The sequence below is a fragment of the Pelobates fuscus genome, chromosome 6, assembly GCF_036172605.1.
Source record: "Pelobates fuscus isolate aPelFus1 chromosome 6, aPelFus1.pri, whole genome shotgun sequence".
Taxonomy (NCBI): domain Eukaryota; kingdom Metazoa; phylum Chordata; class Amphibia; order Anura; family Pelobatidae; genus Pelobates; species Pelobates fuscus.
This window is the reverse complement of record NC_086322.1, coordinates 117,930,635-117,948,692: the sequence shown is the minus strand read 5'-3', so window position 1 is coordinate 117,948,692 and position 18,058 is coordinate 117,930,635. Positions and strand designations below refer to the sequence as shown.

At 39.7% G+C, this 18,058-nt stretch overlaps 1 protein-coding gene across 3 annotated transcripts in view; it reads left to right on the top strand.

Annotated features, from left to right (window-relative positions):
• Nucleotides 1–18,058, top strand: part of PALLD (palladin, cytoskeletal associated protein) — a 359,849-nt gene that overhangs the window by 323,306 nt on the left and 18,485 nt on the right. For all 3 annotated transcript variants that reach the window (XM_063458193.1, XM_063458192.1, XM_063458194.1), the window contains 2 exons: nucleotides 9,779–9,928; nucleotides 17,289–17,383. In XM_063458193.1, the coding sequence (XP_063314263.1) occupies nucleotides 9,779–9,928; nucleotides 17,289–17,383 (245 nt within the window). The remainder of the gene's footprint in view (nucleotides 1–9,778; nucleotides 9,929–17,288; nucleotides 17,384–18,058) is intronic.

Sequence of the window (18,058 nt, the reverse complement as noted above, 5' to 3'; positions counted from 1 at the left end):
TTGTGAATTCAACTAATCCTTTGGATGCTTCCAAATGAAAATCCATCCAAAAAAAAAAAAAAAAGAGAGTGAAAGGTTCTTTATCAAACCATGTTAGGTTTTCCCTCTGTTTAGAGGTCCATGGTTTAATCTTTTTAAGTCAGATTATATGGCATTAGCTTTGTATGTTCTGCATAAAAGCTTTTTTCCAAATAGCATCCTGGCCATGTTTGCGCTGTTTCTTAATCTGTATTTTGTATAAATTCTGGTCTCTACAGCAGCACCATTGTTGAGAAATGCATGTTCCGGTTGTGTCCCCAATTCCATTCTTTTTTTTCTATACAGTTTGAAACTAGACTGGGTCGCAAAGGTGTTTATTTAATGTGTTCATTTTAAGGGTTTACTTTTATGACTTTTGTTAATATCCAAATATCTGAATAACCTGCTAATTGTCCATCTATCACTGTTAGAAACTATAGCCTTGTGACCACTGTTTAACTTTACTGATACAATTCATCCATGGATGGTACAAGCTTCTACTAATTTAGACACTTGACATTTTTTTATACATTCATTTTCTAGTTTTTTTTAATCGATTCATCTGCAATTTGGGTGCCAGCTACCTGGTTTATTTTGGACTTTTAGTAGCGTCATTCAGTTTTAGAAATCTACTAATTAAGTGTCAGGGTTTCTTTGCTGTTTTAAACAGCAACCCTTTTCTGTTTCAGTGATTGAGTTTCAGTTGCAATTACTATCAGCTCCTTCTGCTTGTTGCCACGGTTACTCACCTGTGAGTAGTAATCAACCCTGCTGCTAATCAGTTCTGCCTATTTAAGCAGCTAAGCCCAGAACCTCCTTGCCCTTGCGTGGTTTCCTGTTTCCCAGAAGTCTCCTTGTTCCTGTGTTTCCTGTTTGCTCCTGGTTCCTGACTCCGGCCTTGTTCCTGACTCCGCTGCTCTCCGTGCTCCTGATCCTGGCTTGTCTGACTACCCGCTCTGGTGACTGACCCCTGCTTGATTCCTGGACTTTGCTTTTGTTTATTATTTGTTATTTATTAATAAAGGTGTGTTTGCATCTACTTCTGTCTCTGTCTGGTTCCTGGTCCCTGACATTAAGTACTAATTTTGTAGCAGGCATATGCAGCTAATATGACTCCCCTTTGCAACTTCATCTATTATTATGATTTATTTACTTAAGAGTTAAGCTCACACCTCCCCCTATTTAAGTGCAGCTTTGCCTTTAGACTGGAATGAAGCACAATGCCAGTAAAAGAGATTCATTTATCAAGGATTCAAAAGGACTAAAAAGCAGTTGAATAAAACAAATACATTGTGTTTCGTGCCATAAGACACTTACAGATCAACCTTAAAAACTTTCAAAGATATATATATAAACCACATGCCCCATTTGTTCTCCCCACTTCCCTGTCACAAGTCATTTGGTATTACATTAAAGCTTCAATAAAGGATTTCTTTTACCGGAACCATACGGGACTGTGTATATTTCATCACAGTCTCGAGAGAGTAGCACTTATACATAACCTAATATTTTTTGGCTAATCCAATGCATACATGTCTGGTACTTATTTTTGACTCAGGCCTTCTTCTAGAGACATCACTCCCTTCTTATGCAATAAGAAGTTATATAAGTTATGTGTGGCTAGAGTTTACTCTGGAATCTATGCTGTCCCAGTATACTGAGTGAGACTATGCAGCCAGATTATTGGTCAAGAGGAGGTAGTCCCCATTTCTAAATTGAAGGCAGTTAATTTTAATTGAAAAAAACAGAGACCTGTTTTTTTGTGTGTTTTTTTTTTTAAAGTAACACTAAAGTTTTAGGAACCTGCATCCCTGACACGTTATTGTCCCTGTCCTTCGTTATAGTGGCCACCTCATGTATGCCATTAAAGGAAGGATTTTACTCCCCTTTATCCAGCACAGAGGCTCCCTCAGTACTACTTACCTCTCCTCCTCTAGCGACTTCATGGAGTTGGTTTAATCCTATGATCCTGGTAGAGAAGCACTGGGACCTGATGGCCATGCACCGTGAATCTGTGCTTTCTTTTTTTTTAAATTCTTTATTTTTACGTGCATGAGTTAGTTTAACAAGCAGTCGTGTCTTGCCCCAACAGCAGGAACATACATTGAAATAGACAAAGCATAACAGTTGTGGCACAGAAAATCGGTGCACATTTTTGTATAAAAGTTATAAGGAGAATACAAGATGATAAGAGGTGGTGTGGCAACATATCAATTAATAAACTGATCAGGCTATTTCGGCTGACTACATGAGTGTCGCTTGTGAGATTAAACGAGTGTTGCGCATATGCTATCTATTCTGGTTGAGCGAGCTTAAAACTGAAAACTAGGCCCCCATGACAAGAGGGTAGCCAAAGGCAAAGAACACGTTTTAAAGAAGTCATCTTGGCCTATATTAACAGTTCCTGTTGGCTCTGGACAGTAGAAAAAGCAGACTAAGTACACTGGTTGAACATATATGCATTTAACTAGTAATATTTTCGTTACATCTAGCTGTTTGCTGGCTTTCCAGGGTGTGTGGAGCCCGGTGGAGGCCCTACATAACTCGCTAAATTTAGTGCTTATGTGTTGTACCACTCTAATAAAAAGTAGGATCTAACCGGCTAGTTAACTTGTACACTTTCAAAATATAAAAAGCTGAGCTAGGAGGCTCGCACATTTCGTCATATTTATGTCTCGAACGTATTGAGTTATCTCCGCTTGCAGTACTTAAATACTAAAAATCATACATGTTATTAAGCATTTGGAAACCGTTAATTGCAAAATGATAAGCAAAGAAATACTTATTTAGCTCTGCTGACCGAAGTGGTGGTAGGGAGAGAGGTTACTGCAAACCTTCACCCTACGCCACTGGTGTGCTGGAGCAAGTAGTCCGTGTAGTGACTTGTCGATGATGGCAGTTCAAAAGTCTGTACTGTTTGTAAGGAGCAGTTCTTATGTAAAAAGGCATGATGGGGGAGTCCCGCTTTACCAGGATGTGCCTGCCGGACCCTGCGCCGTCTCCTGGGCTCATCCTATTCCCATCCACCCTTCTGGGTGCCGCTCGCTGATCGTGTGAGTCTTTGGTTCCTGGGGCTTCTGTAGCTGGTGTGTGGCTGAGAGCCAGGCATCCGGCGTGTGATGATGTTTCCCGCGGTTCAGCAGGTCGGAGCAATGTTCTAGGCCTCTGAGCTTCGGGCGTGACATGTGGGGCCAGTCAGGTCCGCGGGTTATGGTTGATGAGGGTGTCTGAAATCTGCAGCGATGGGCATAAGGAGTTCTCGCTTGTCGGAGGTTTTGCATCTGCTATAGCTTGCGTTGGGGTGATGTGCAGGGCCCAGTCCGCTGCCTCTGTGTGAGTTTCTTCCCTGCGGGAGCCGCTTGTATTTTCTGTGAGCTGAATACCTGCAGGGGGTCTCCATAGTAGCGTCTGCGGGTCACTGGCCGAATCCACCCGGCCACTGCCTGCGCCGCATGGGAGTGAGGTATACCCCTGCTGCATTGTAGGTTATAGAAGGCTGAGCACAGCCAGTCGAGGACTTCCAAGGAGGAAGGCATTCTTTGAGTGCTCGCGGCTTTCCTCTGTGAGCCGTTACGGGCGGCCATCTTGGACTTGCCTCGCTTGACTCGTGTGTCTGCCACATTAACGAAATCGATCGCCGTCGCTTGTCCGCTTGCTTTGCGGGGACCGGGATGACCCCCACCGGTCCAGGGGGGGGGGGGTTCAGCGGCTAGTCGTGCTTGTCGGGGTGTCCGGCTCCGGAGAGAGCAGCCGCCTCTCCCCAGCTCCATCTCCCACAGGCCTCAGGTAGCTTATTGGGCGGTATGCCCCGATCAGCTTCAGAAGGGTATCCACCGCTTCCTTGGTGTGTCCCCGATGTGGGTGGCACACCTTGGGGGGTCTTTGGGCTATAAAGCCGTAGTTATTGCCCGTTGTTCCGCTTGCCCGTCGGGAGCCCTGTCCCTGCACGTCTGTTCACCTCGGCGGTCAGACTCCGCCCCCGAATCTGTGCTTTCTTATGCGGGATACAACGTCACCTAATACTCAGCCATTCCAGAAGTGCCTCCGATGGCTGTCTGTATGATGGTCACTAGAGGTGTGTTTAACCCTTCACGGTAAACATAGGTAGGCTTCTACAAAACATCAATATTTTATCTTGAAACCTACACATATGTATTGGCACTCTCCTGTTCCTGATGGTGTATATTTTACCTTAAATGGTTAACATGAAAGGACCACTGTACCCAGGCTACCGTATTGAGATGAAGTGGCCTGGGTGACTTTAGTGGTTCTTTAAATATGTCTCATTAAAAGAAATTAAACAACATTGTCTTACATATCCTCTATGGTTATAATGTAACATGAAAACTCTTAAATGCAATATTGGTATTGCCCAGCTGACTTGGCCAGTGGGGGGGGGGGGGGGGGAGGAAAGGGATCGGTGAATAAAAGTGTTTGGAGTTGATGGTGAAACCTGCATTGGATTATTTATTGCATCCATATAAAATTGTCAGGGCTATTGAAAATGTATGCTTTTTGGAAGCTGCTCTCCTCACCCCTATTGGGAGAAAAGGTTTGTTGACATGCCTTTAAAAAAAAATTAAAAAATGTCTTAAATGGACTATGACATACATCTTACGTGTCAATACACATGCCCACTCTTTAATTACGTGTTTTGTTTGGCTTGTATATTGGCTGCATTCCTTAATAAATGTTTAATGTTCCTTTGAAAAAAAAACTAACAAAAAGTAACTCCCTTTCAATTGGCGCACAGGAAATAAATACACGTTTAGTGTATTGCTCAACATATTTTCATTTGCACTGAATGGGATCATTCTTCCATATGACCTAAGAAATCTGAGCTCAATAGACTTAAGAAAATGATTAGCCCTTAGTAAAACAAGCCCCAGATACATTGCTATAGACAAGGCAACTTGTGTCATAGCAACTGTTTATTAGTCAATATGATCGGAATTCCACAAGTAAACGTTCAGCTAATGAACAGGATTATATCACGCCACATGTCCTCAAGAAAGCAAAGAATCTTTTGGTACAGATACTATGAAGCATCTTAGATAAACACAATCATTGGATTAACCATGTTTTTGTCTTTTTTATTTTTTTTACCACAGTGTACTTTCAGACTTTAAATATTGTTACTGGTTTGCTGTTGTTTATCAGAAACCTCCCCCCGTGTTTTAGAAACAGCAACACATAAACACATGTTGGTAAGGAGCTGATCTCCTGGACAGCATGTATTCACGTGTATCACCTGTGCAAAATAAACGCACGTGAATATTGGTGAAGGCATACTAGGTATGGCGACAGGTGGCTTCCATCTCATAAAGTACATTTAATGCAGTAGTGGTTGTGTGCACATGGAATGTGAGATTCTAAGGTCATCTGAAAGAAATAGAAGTGATGTATCCCATTGGCAACTCTAGAGTCAAGTCAATGGGTACTTTGGGGGATCTGCATCAGGTTTTTTATAAAGAACTTTCTAAGACAATTAGAATCCTAGCCATTATTCCATCCATGAGAGTGTGTTGGTCAAAATCTGGTGAGCTCCATAATGCCTTCACTGAAGAGTGTAGTAGCTTAATAATAAAGTATAAAAAGATACTCCTGACGTTCTGTTTGCACGCAATTGCCAATGTGTATTTGTACCTGTGAAAAACAAAAACTAAAATAGTAGCAAAACAATGTTTTTTTTTGTTTTTTTGTTTTTGTTTTTGTGCAATGCTTGCATATCATTTACCATTAATATTAATATTAAGTTTGTTTACCTTACAGACTAAGTCATTATTTAAAAAAGAAACCACTCCCAAGAATCATAAACTTATGAAAAAAATATCCTCAGGCTGAATGCACACAACTTTATATTTACTACAAATGATATGGAATAAAAAAAAATCTGATTGCAACTCGGTCACAGCCCAGATATTTTAGTCTGAATTTTACAAATTGGTTTTTAAATTCTTTATTTTTCATTTTCATAGCGCATATAAGGAATTCACACATTCCTGCATTGCCACAACAGCGATTGCGGGCGTAGTATTGTGCATAGTCATAATATTATGTTGCGCCGTTATGAGTGTTATTCAACTGAGTTACATTTGTCCTGTCCGAAGACGGATCTATACGTGCGATAACTTATAGCCATATATAGAAGTCATTTTGGGAGAGTGGTGAGGAAACAATATTACTTTAAGCAATGGAGCACAGGGAAAAATAAACAAAAAAAAAAAAAAAAAGGGATAGTACTGGTATAGTAAGTTATTCTCTTTGTGAGCTGTACCGGTATGCTCGGTATCTTGTTCAGTGGCCTGTTGGTATGGGGTCATGAGGGCGCTATGGGTAGGATAGTTACTTCATCTGTCTCCCTCCTCTGACCTGGTATACAGGGACGGTTGTTGAGTAACCATTGTGTTATTCGTGGTTGGTCGGGTGTCCGTCCGGTGTTGGCGGCTGGGGCAAATATCCTTATCTTGTCCTTCAATGAGGACCTGGATAATTAAGTGTCGGTGCTATAAGTTCCTGGGTGGGTCTTCGTGTAAGACCTAGTGGGTGTGGTCTGCGTCTGTCTCTGTTCCCCCCTTACTGTAAGTGTGTTGGTGAAACCCATCTGGTCCCCATGGTCTCTACTTGTCCGTGAAGCTCAGTCGTGGTGGGGGTCTGAGTGGTAAAAACAGTCTGAGTAAAAGCATACGTAATGGTAGTTATGGCATTACATTCAAATAAACCGAAAGAAAGAGAAGAGCAAGAAAAAAAAAACAACAATAAGGAATAAAGTACATCAGCTATTAGGAGCACTTGTGTGGCCCTCAGTTATTTACATCATCACATTGGGGTTTGCGTGAAGGCCCTCTATGGGGTTAGTGCGGGTAAGGATTCGCCATCGGGAAGTCCATAAGATCAGTCCCAGGTGTGCTATCATGGTTGGTAGCTGTCCTCCCCTCCCTGCCATCACGGCTGGGTTACCTCTGGAGTCCTATGGAGGGTCTTTCCGGTCTAGTGATTGCGTGTCCCTGGTTGGTCTAGGTCCATGTTTCTTTTTCCATGTGGGGTTCGCGGTCGACTGGGCTGCTACCGCTTGCTGTTCCGCTGGGAGCGGTGCTGGCAGATCAAGGCCTCTCAGGAATTCTGCGTGATCCTCGGAGGCCGATAGTACGTGTACTGTGTCCCCGTGGGGCACCACCAGTGTCCCCGACAGTCCCCAATGGTATTTAATACCTTTGTCTCGAAGGATCCGGGTGGTGGGTGCGAACCTACGCCGTTCGAGTAAAACTGCAAAGGGTAGGTCGTCATATACTGTGATTTTCGTGTTGGCTATTAATAGACTTGGTCTTTGTCTGGACCGCGCCATTATAGAGGACTTCACGTTGGCGTCTCTGGTGATGTCCCGGGGAGCGTCCGCAGGTGCCGTGGGGGCCTTCCGGACTCTGAAGGCTGTCACGATTGGTGGTCGCACTCCATCCGCCTGAACTCTGAGTTCTCTCAGGACCTCGTGGGTAAAACTTATCAGGGCATCTTGGCCTATTGACTCTGGGGCCCCACGGATCCTGATGTTCTTCCGGCGGTGCCGTGTCTCTAGGTAAGTAACTGTGCGGGAGAGGCGCTGCACTTGTTGGGTGAGTGTATTTAGGCGGGAGCTGGTATCGTCCAGCATCTTTCCCCTCTCCACTTCCCTGGACTCCACTTCTCTCATACGGCGGTTCAGGCCTCCGACCTCCACCTGCATTCCAGCGAGGTCGGCCTTCCATACCTCTCTCAGGTCCCACAGGAGGTTTTTAATATCTCCCTTGGTGGAGGGGGATTTGTCTGAGTCTGATTCAGACCTCTGGTATATCCCACTGCTGGATTGGGGTGCACCCCACTCACCTCCGGAGTAGGCCCCAGCCGCGAGGACTGAGGAGCTTCCTCCCGGGGACCGAGGGGAAATATGCAGGCTTAGCCCCGGAACCAGCACCGCTTTACACTATGAGCTGCAGTGTCCAGGCGTCAAGTAGATGAATTATCAGCTTTAATAAGCTTAGTTGTAGGAAAACTGCAGGAGCCGCTTGTTCTTGCGACCACACAGCATGGCGGTCCGGCCCCACCCCTTGCAGGAAGTTTTATATTTTAGTGTATAACATAGTTTCATAGCACTAAAACTCACAGCAAAAAAATAATGTGTTGTAAAATTAGTCCGTATAAAGTAAAGTTTTTAGTCTAAAATACTGCATCAGTTACACAGAGGGTTTTAACAAGTTCTGAATTTTCTTGAAATGCCTGGGATAGCTGGAGCTTATTGCCACATCTCCAACTGTACCCAATAACCACACCAAAAAAATAAAAAAACATCTACTCACTGACCATTTGAAAGGTCAGCAAGTATGCCATACATTGCATCATACAATTCATACCGCTCCAGTACTGATATTTTGTTTATAAACTAAAATCAATGTAAGTAGATATGGCCCCTATTTTCATTGGGGGCCCTATTTTCATATGGCCCCTATTTTCAAGCTGCATTTCTTCTGAACTGCAGCCTTTGCAAGATAACCCCTTTTTCCACAGAAGAGACGAACATTCTCTGCATGAAGAATAAACCCATCAGAGGATTCTAGCTCTCTGAATCTGTGTACTCAGTTGCACGATGAGCGCATGGAGGTGCTACATTGTCTGGTCATTCTGAGGTCTGTGTGGGAGGAAGCTGGCACACTCAAGTAGAGCATGCTTGTCAATTCTGTTAGTTCAGGGGAGCTAATGGAAGGAGAACTCAAACGTCCTGGCTCTCTGACAGCCAGGAGGTGTTCCATAATTTGTTTAATAAAAGTGACGATCTCTTATAAAAAACATTCCTTTTATAAACTAGGATTGAAATGGGATACTCCTTACCCATTGAGCACTTCCGCAAGCTGAAATGCTTTATAGGTGTAGAGTTATCCTTTAAAATGTACAAATAAGTAAAGCATTTACTAAAATATTGTACTGTATGGTAACAATGCATACTTGAAAATGAGAGAAATCTCAATGTATTCTTCCTGGTAAAACATTTTATAAATAAATACACTATAAATTCTCATTTTAGAAAATAACCCTGTATGTGTTCAGAAACATCTCATGAACCTGCCAGCCCTAAGCTCAATGCATTTTTTAATCGGTCGTCGAGGATCACCCAGTTCTGTACTAGTGACGATATCCCTAACACCTGGGAACTGATCTGAATAACTATATAGTCTATTTGACATCACAGGGAGTTGTCAAGTTAGATTCTGCGATGTGTGATAAATAACAATACATGTTTTTTCAAGTACGATCTGTTGTTTGAAATGCAGTATATATTATGCAGGGTTACCATATGCTGTGATAGAGCCATTATGCAATTTCCCTAAATAAGTGTCTTTCAAGGGGTCCAGATTCCTTAGTCTGATTTCATGCTTTTTTTATGCCATCTACGTGGAATGTGTGAACATCCCACAAATACAGGATGCCTTGTAACCTTTCAGAGATTAACATTCTTGGCAAAGCTTTAATCCATTTATATTTTTTATTTATTTATTTATTTTTTCAGTGTGCTTTTTATCTATTTAAATATAGCTTTTGGTTGTAGACAGATACATTCATTTGTTTGGTATCTCTATTCAGAGGAGCCCACATGTACAGCTGTTTTGAGCGTCAGCTGTTCTAATCTGTGCGCATATGCTGTCACTCACTTTAGCTCTCTATAATATCATATAGCATGCAGCTGTGACGTATTGGTATTAATCGAGCTTATTTTGTTTCCTCCCAACTACAGATATATTGGTTCAAGGATGGGAAGCAAATCTCTGTAAGGAGTGAGCACTATAGGATCAAAAGGGAGCCTGACGGAACCTGCTCCCTTCATACCTCAGCCTCAGCCCTTGATGATGATGGAAACTACACTATCATGGCTGCAAACCCACAGGTACTAAAGTCTCACTAATCTTGTGCCACAAAGCTTACCAGTATAGTTAACAAAGGGTTAAACCATGAAGTTATTGTATTAATTCCTTAACACCCAACACCGACGTGTTTGCAATGCATGAACTGAGTGTGATCCATTATTATGATACTTTTTTTGTTTTCTGCTTCGAAAGGGTTGAACAAAAAAAAAAAAACCTTTTTACAGTGAAACAAATTACTAATGATCTGTGGTGGTTTGTTGAGCAGCTGGCAGTCTTTGTTTAACCCCTTAAGGACACATGACATGTGTGACATGTCATGATTCCCTTTTATTCCAGAAGTTTGGTCCTTAAGGGGTTAAAAAGATATTGGGTTTTTTTGTTTTGTTTTTTTAAATCTTTATTTTAGAGGCATGATAGCGGATCCAGTGTTGCAACATAATACAATTGTGAAGACAAATACAAATGAATAAAATAAGGACATGACTTGTAGACCGATTTAAATAGTACAGATTTTTCGAGGTTCACAAATTAATACAAATACAATTCGAAAATAACAACAACAATCCATCCTGTCTGGCCTCAGTGCTTGAGTATAGCGATAATAGTAAACATCGGGCTGTCTGTTATAACATCCTACACTCCAAACCATTTTATATTAGAATTACTAAAATAGAAACTGAAAACTGAGTCAATATTGACAATAACAAGATGGTGAATAGAAGAGAAAGAGAAAGTAAAAAGTGTCATGACTCAAGGCCATTATTCCCGGCCGACGCTCTAGGTCAGATTGTTATTGGAACTATAGTCTTTCCATGAGATCTAGACTTGGAGAAAGAGGATGTGGAACACCTGACCTTAGTTGTCAGTTCTTCCATAAGACCATTGTTCTTGAGCTTCAAAATCACATATTTTAAAAGAAGAGGTACGGTTTGCATCCACCTCTCTGCTACTATCCTAAGGGCTACTAAAGTAATATCATTCAATAGATTTTGTGAATGTTTATGGAAGCCGTCCATTGGGCGTGATAGCAAATATTACCAGAATTTTAGTATTTTTAAATATGGGTCTGAAAGGGGCTCCAGCTAACTAGGCCCAGTCGGGCATACATTTACAGTGAGATTGTCCCAGTAGCTCTAGTACAGGATGGTTACAGTGTGTTCTAAAACAAGACTGTCCCACTAGTTTCTTGAACTATGTGAAGGTCTGTGAAAGCCTCCAGAATTGAATATGGCCACGAACCTATTCAGATTTATACTGAACATACCTTCATAGTTCTATAATGTGTACAGTTCAGTGTGAATTGAGAAATCTGCAAAAACTACACATGAACCCTTAAAGCTTGTAGGATATGATGACTATCACTTGGTGTCAGTGATGTGACTTCTGTTAATCTAGAGGCGCTAGTGCATCAGCCGCTGTACGACCACATTTAGTGCTCCACTAACAGAAGAAAGAGTTAACATTATTTGACCCCTTTTAAACAAGTGATTTCCATTCACCACTCCTTACCTATTCTATGTTATTTTTAATTTTTTTCCACATTAATTATAACACACTAGGTAATTAACGGAATGGCATTATGTAAGCAATCAACTATCCAAGAAACAATGCTTGCTTTGTCTAATTCTTGTCTGCATAATTGTTGTACTTGTTTCTCAAAACAATGTGTCCTCCAGACAATATAGTCCTGACAGGTGGTTTTAATAGACTGAAGAAAATAATACACTATATCGGTCACATGGCAATATACATTTTCAAGATGATCTACTAAAAAAGGAAAAGTTGAAAGGCACCGTTTAATGTAGTTGTTCTGCTTTTTGTTGCATGTCCCTGCAGCCTTAGCACTGTAAACACTGCCTTTTCAGAGAAAAAGCAGCATATACATTGCTGGCTACTTGCATCTCTAGTGACAGTTACTCAGACGGCCACTAAAAGGTACTTCCTGTGCCATTGCTGCACAGCGTGCAGCATTAACGTTCAGCGTCTTTACATGGCGTTGAACGTTCCCCCATAGAGATGCATTATTTAAATGCATCTCTATGAGGAGATGCTGATTGGCACAGAGCAGCATTGTGCCGCTCATGCACAGTAGCCTCCCAATGAAAAACATTGGACTCCCTCCCAAGGCGATCATTGGACTGGCTGAGATCATCAAGATTGGGGTGGGAATTTCTTTTAAGTAAACACTCCTTTTTACGGAGATTGGAGGAAGGGCGGTCACCTAAATAGTTAGCTAAACACTATGGTGTCATGAATACAGGTTTGCATTCCTGACACTGTAGTGTTCCTTTAAAACAACATTCGACTTTTTAAACCGTCACCATGGAAAACTATAGAATTAGGAATACAAACCTGAAACACTGCACATACTAACTCCTACCACCATGACCACTTTAAATCATTGAAGTGGTCATGGTGGTTGGAGTAACACTTTAAACTAAATTTAGGGTTGTGACAACCACCAAGCTTGTGAATCTGTTCATGCTAATCCACTAACATCAAATCCACAAGGTTCTAAGCTCCCGAGAGCCAAGGCCCTCGGTCATGCTGTGCCAGTATTTGACTGTGGGTACAGTATGTTGTATTTTTCATCATTAACTTGCTTGCAACAATATTATTTTGTACAGGGTTTTAGAGCTGGTAGTTTATAGCACGATTTATGACACAATCTAATCGAACCTTTAAAAGTTAGACTTGTTAGACTTGAATTATAGACCTATTTTGTTATTAAACATTGATATAAAGATCTTTTCAAGGATAATAGCTGATAGAATAAAAAAAATTGTCCCGACTTTAATCCATCCAGATCAAGCCGGATTTATCATGGGTAGGAAAGGAGCTCATAATGTACGTAGACTTTTAAATTTAATACAGGTAATAGATGATAATAGGATCCCATCGCTGTTTGTGGCCGTGGATGCAGAGAAGGCCTTCGACAGGGTAAACTGGTTGTTCCTGTCGAGGGTCCTCAAAGCATTTGGGTTTCAAGATTTCATATATGATTTGATCTGGTCTCTCTATACTAACCCAACGGCGAGGGTTATGGGAAGGGGTATTGCATCTGAATGGTTTGATGTAAATAATGGTACACGCCAGGGATGTCCACTCGCCCCATTGCTATATGCCTTGACTATAGAACCACTCGCCTCAGCGATTAGACCAAAAAATTCAAGGGATTCATCTTGCCGGTAAACAAGTCAAGGTTCTATTATACGCAGATGATATAATTTTAACAATAACTGAATGCGAGGATTCATTATATCATTTTATGGAATTAATTGAGAAATATAGATCTATCTCTAATTATAAAATCAATGTAAATAAAACACAGGTGATATACACCAACTTACCAGAACAACAACTTCTAACTTTAAAATCTAAATTTTCATTTATTTGGTCGAGTGAGAGCATAAAATATTTGGGAGTTAAAATAAGCTTTGACTGGAACCAAATAATTAAAATTAATTATTACCCATTGCTCAAAGATATGAAAGATACGTTACTTAAATGGAATAATCTATACGTATCATGGATAGGGAAATCTAAGGCGGTTAGACATTATTTACTACCCAAACTTGAATATATAATGAGAACCATTCCTATGAAAGTCCCAAAAGACATATTAAAAGAATATAAAAAAATATTTTCACAATACCTATGGGGGAAAAAAAAATCAAGAATAGCCCTCAAATATATAACTACAAAATTTAAGGACGGTGGAATATCATTCCCAGATGTGTATCAAATACATGATGCAATTATGTTCTCCCATATCCTAGAATGGAATAACGATAATATGGACAACTTGTGGATAGACCAAGAACAAATCTCGAGTAATATATCTGATATTAAATTGTTATATTGGATTGATTCTTCAACATTTGCTAAATTAAAAATACAAAATAAGATAATAGTGGATATTTTTTCTAATTTACAAACTTTGAAGAAGAAATTACAGATTACAGAACATCTAACTATAAACTCACCAATTGAAATAATACAAATATATATAGAGGATATTAATATTAAAAAATGGAAGGACAACGGTCTTCTAAAATTAGCTGATATTTTAAAACCAGATTTTCAAATAAAATCGTTTCAACAAATTCTTACTGACACAAAAGGACTTGATAACGAACAATTTACATATATTAGAATTAAACACTTTATACAATCTAAACCAGTACATAATATTTCACTTATAGATAATGTTCTTGGTATAGAACATAAGAATAATATGGTCTCAAAAATAAATAAGGTTCTATATAGTAGATACAATAAGGGAAAAATGAAATCTATGTTGAAATGGGAAAATGATATTGGAACTGAGTTTTCATTGGATCAATGGAAGGAATCATTCGATTTGCTTGGAAAAGCGATTCATAGTATAAGTTTGTATGAATTACAGATTAAATTGGTCCATAGGTGGTATATGGTTCCAGCGAGAGTTGCAAGATTTCACTCTCCCACAGATCCTCTCTGTTGGAGATGCTTAAGAAGTGACAGAACGTTTAGACACATATGGTGGGATTGCAATGCTTTAGATTCTTTAAAGCAAGTGACATCCACAAAAATCAATACCATTCTTAAAATAACAATGGACCTTTCTCCACAACTATTCTTGCTACATATGAATATCCCTACTAAAATTAAAATTATAAAATATCTAATAATTCATATTCTAATGGCGGTTAAAATTTGTATCGCCAGATATTGGGAAAACTGTAAATATTCCCTCATGGAGAGAGGTGGAATCCCAAATAGGATATCAACGTTTAATGGAGAAACAGGTATATAGAAACCTTAATATGACAAACAAACACATCAAGATATGGGAACCCTGGACAACTGAGATATCCACTAACCAATAACGTAGAATATACTAAAAGAAACTGGTCCTTAAACTTATAAATTTCCACGATATGTTTCCTAATGCCCCTGGTGCACAATTTTCCACGTATGTTTTGTTTGTTTAGTCTGATAAGATACGACCAGGGGAGCTAGGCATCATTTACTAGCTAATATAGATTATGAGAGGGCAATTGATATGATGCTGATGCTCCATGGCCGGTCTTACGTTAAATTAAAATAACATAATAAAATAAATTTCGATGAAATTTTAAATAGAACTTTTTTATATACAATAACATATGATGAATTGGCATCTACCCTATTCCTAAGCGATACCAACTCATGGGACAGAAGCCGTTCTGATGTAAAAAAAGAAAAGAAAAAAAAAGTTAGACTTGTCATATTTTTACATTTTATTATGGTATCTGTGTTAGATGTGTAATGGTATCTGTGGCCCCTAATAAAACATCCCATTGCCTGCTATTAAACGGGAATGGTCTATTCTCTGGGAATTACACCATTTACTGAAACATTGAAATTCACTAGAACGTGTGTGTAAAGTTTTTTTTTTTTTTTTTTTTTTTAAGTACATTTAAAGATTGTTACATCACAATCCAGTTCAGTCAAGGCACAGCCAGGGCACATCATTCAAATGTAACATTTTTACTGTTTCTCCTCTTCCACTATGTTCAGAGGCAGACAAGGGAAACCTTTATTACAATACATGAAAGAGAGCGAAGACTGAAATGCCAAGTTCCAGGACAGAAGTATAGATCGCAATGTGGATTAGGATTTTCATTTTAAAAAGCCAACCTAATATATAAAAAAAAAAAAACTGGAAAATGATCATTCCCATTTAATTAGACAGCAGGCTAAAATATTCCAGAGCCAAACAACGAAATCTTGTTAGTAGCAAAACAATTTCATAATGTCTCATGATTAACATGTCATCTCTCTCTGCTTCAGTTCCTGCTTTAGTCCAGTTGATTACACTTTCATTTTAATCTTGGACCCTGGGATCTCATTTACTGAAGCTTTTTAAGGCATTAATTGCTATGGAAGCACAGAATGATTCCAGTGGGACACATTATGACAAAAAAACCTTTTATTTTGTGTTCACAAGCGACTGGAGTTATTTGTATCAACTGATGCAGTACATTGATGTGTTCCAAGAAAAAGAAAAAAAGAAAAAAACTCCGAGGATTATTTTCAAAGTAAACAAGCTCTTGTCATTACAGGACAAAATAACCTAAACATTGGGAGCTATGCTATGTTACTGGAGTTGCTAGGATACAGTTTGTCAGTTTTTAGAAAGGTTCATTGCCCCATCCAAAATATTGTTTCAAAGTGGGATGGGAGGTCAACTTCAACCGACCCATATTCCAGGCATCTTCTCACCCACACAGTTCCCAAGATGTATGTTATATAAAATTGTATTTCTCCCATCAGACAAAATGTTAAATGTCTGCCATGTTTCCAGAGCTAATGGAAACAGTCTCAAACGTGTTTTCAAATGTACCATTCCAGTAGTTGAGTTTAACATAAATTGGTGTATTTTCTAGACTTGTTCGGATGTTATCTTAGATAAAATGAGTGAGGCTTTAGACGGACTTTCTATTGCTTTTGCTAGGGGACTGTCCATATTTGGACAAATTCATCTTTAATTCACTTAAGTGCCCTGCTCTGTAGAACATAATGGAAGCACGTTAGGGCAGATTCTGGGTATGGAGACACTCTGCAATTCTTGTTTAAGGATCTTCTAATCTTTTATCTTCTTTTCATTTGCGCTTTCATTTTGTCTCTTTGTCGTCGTCCGCTTCTTTTGTTTCTTGGTTCTTTTCCCAACTTGTTCAGTCCCTTCCATTGTATCTTGTGTGATACCCCGTTTACATTCAACTGATGTTGTTTGAGAGCAGAGATCCCAGTTCTTTCTTTTGGCATCAAATCCTTGTGGTCTCTATTACAGATGACCTACTACTAGTCCATACTACTACAATGTGATACTCCTTGTGAGTAGACCCTTTTGAGCCACTTGGACTAGTCTGCTTGTGATGTAATGGTTTGGTTTAAAGTTTCCACGTTTACAATTAAGCTCATTTTCTGTGTTTCTGTTAAGGTTTGATCACTAAATGATTGTATCTCATGTACAGCGGGGTTAATCTGTTTCACAATAAAACGGTTTACGTAGTTTGAATTCATTTTGTGTATTGTACATCTTTTGATGTGACCGTGACACACAAACATTTGTAATACCAGAAATGAAATGCTTGTATATCAGGCAATTTATAAATCCTCTTCTTTAATAAATTAACGGCAAGACTAAACTTTGCCGATGGAAATACTGCATGTATACAATATAATGTGATGTATTGTTTAGTGAATAACGCTGCTATGCTTAGTATTTATTCTCTTACTCCCAGATAGGTCACCAACACTGTGCCCTAGAATAATTTGTGTTATTTTTGCGTAGCATATAATTTCTCCATATGTTTATGTATTGAATAAACTCATTTTTTTATTTTGTAACAGGGCAGAGTTAGTTGCACAGGAAGGCTGATGGTACAGGCTGTGAACCAGAGGGGAAGAAGCACTCGCACACCAACTTCTCAGCCTCATGTTAGAAGGTAATTTAAAAATGGTTTTCATGCAATTCATCACCAATACACAGCAACTGATACAAATCTATATACATTAGAGTGTATCCCAGTGGTTCCCAAACTTTTTAGGTTCAAGGTGCCCTTACTATTTCAATATTTTTCCAAGGCACCCCAAGTCAAAACAATTTTCTAGGTTGTATATATGTACAGCGCTGCGGCATATACTGGGCCCCTAATCTTGGGAGTGGCACTGGTAAATTATTTAAAGAAACAATTGAGACACAATCACCATTACATTACGTTGTAGTGGTTATGGTGCCAGTAGTGCTGTATTGCCGTCCCAGGGTAAGTATTTAAACAGTTTGACAACTTACCTGGGGTCTGTCGGGATAGGGGCTGGTGTTTGTGTGTGGTGCAATATGTGTGTGTGTACAGGGGTACAGTGTGCGTGAGGGATGCAGTGTGTGTACAGGGGTTCATTGTGTTTGTGAAGGATGTAGTTTGTGTGTGTGTGTGGGTGCAGTGTGTGTGTATGAGAGGGGTAAGTGTGTGTGTGTGTGTGTGTGGGGGAGCTATTGTGTTTTATTGGGTCTGTGGGGGTACGAGGGCAAATTAATAAATATACTTTTTTTATTATTATTAAAAATTATGTCATCCCCCCCTCCCCCTGCTTACATTTGCCTGGGAGGGGGGACATTTCCT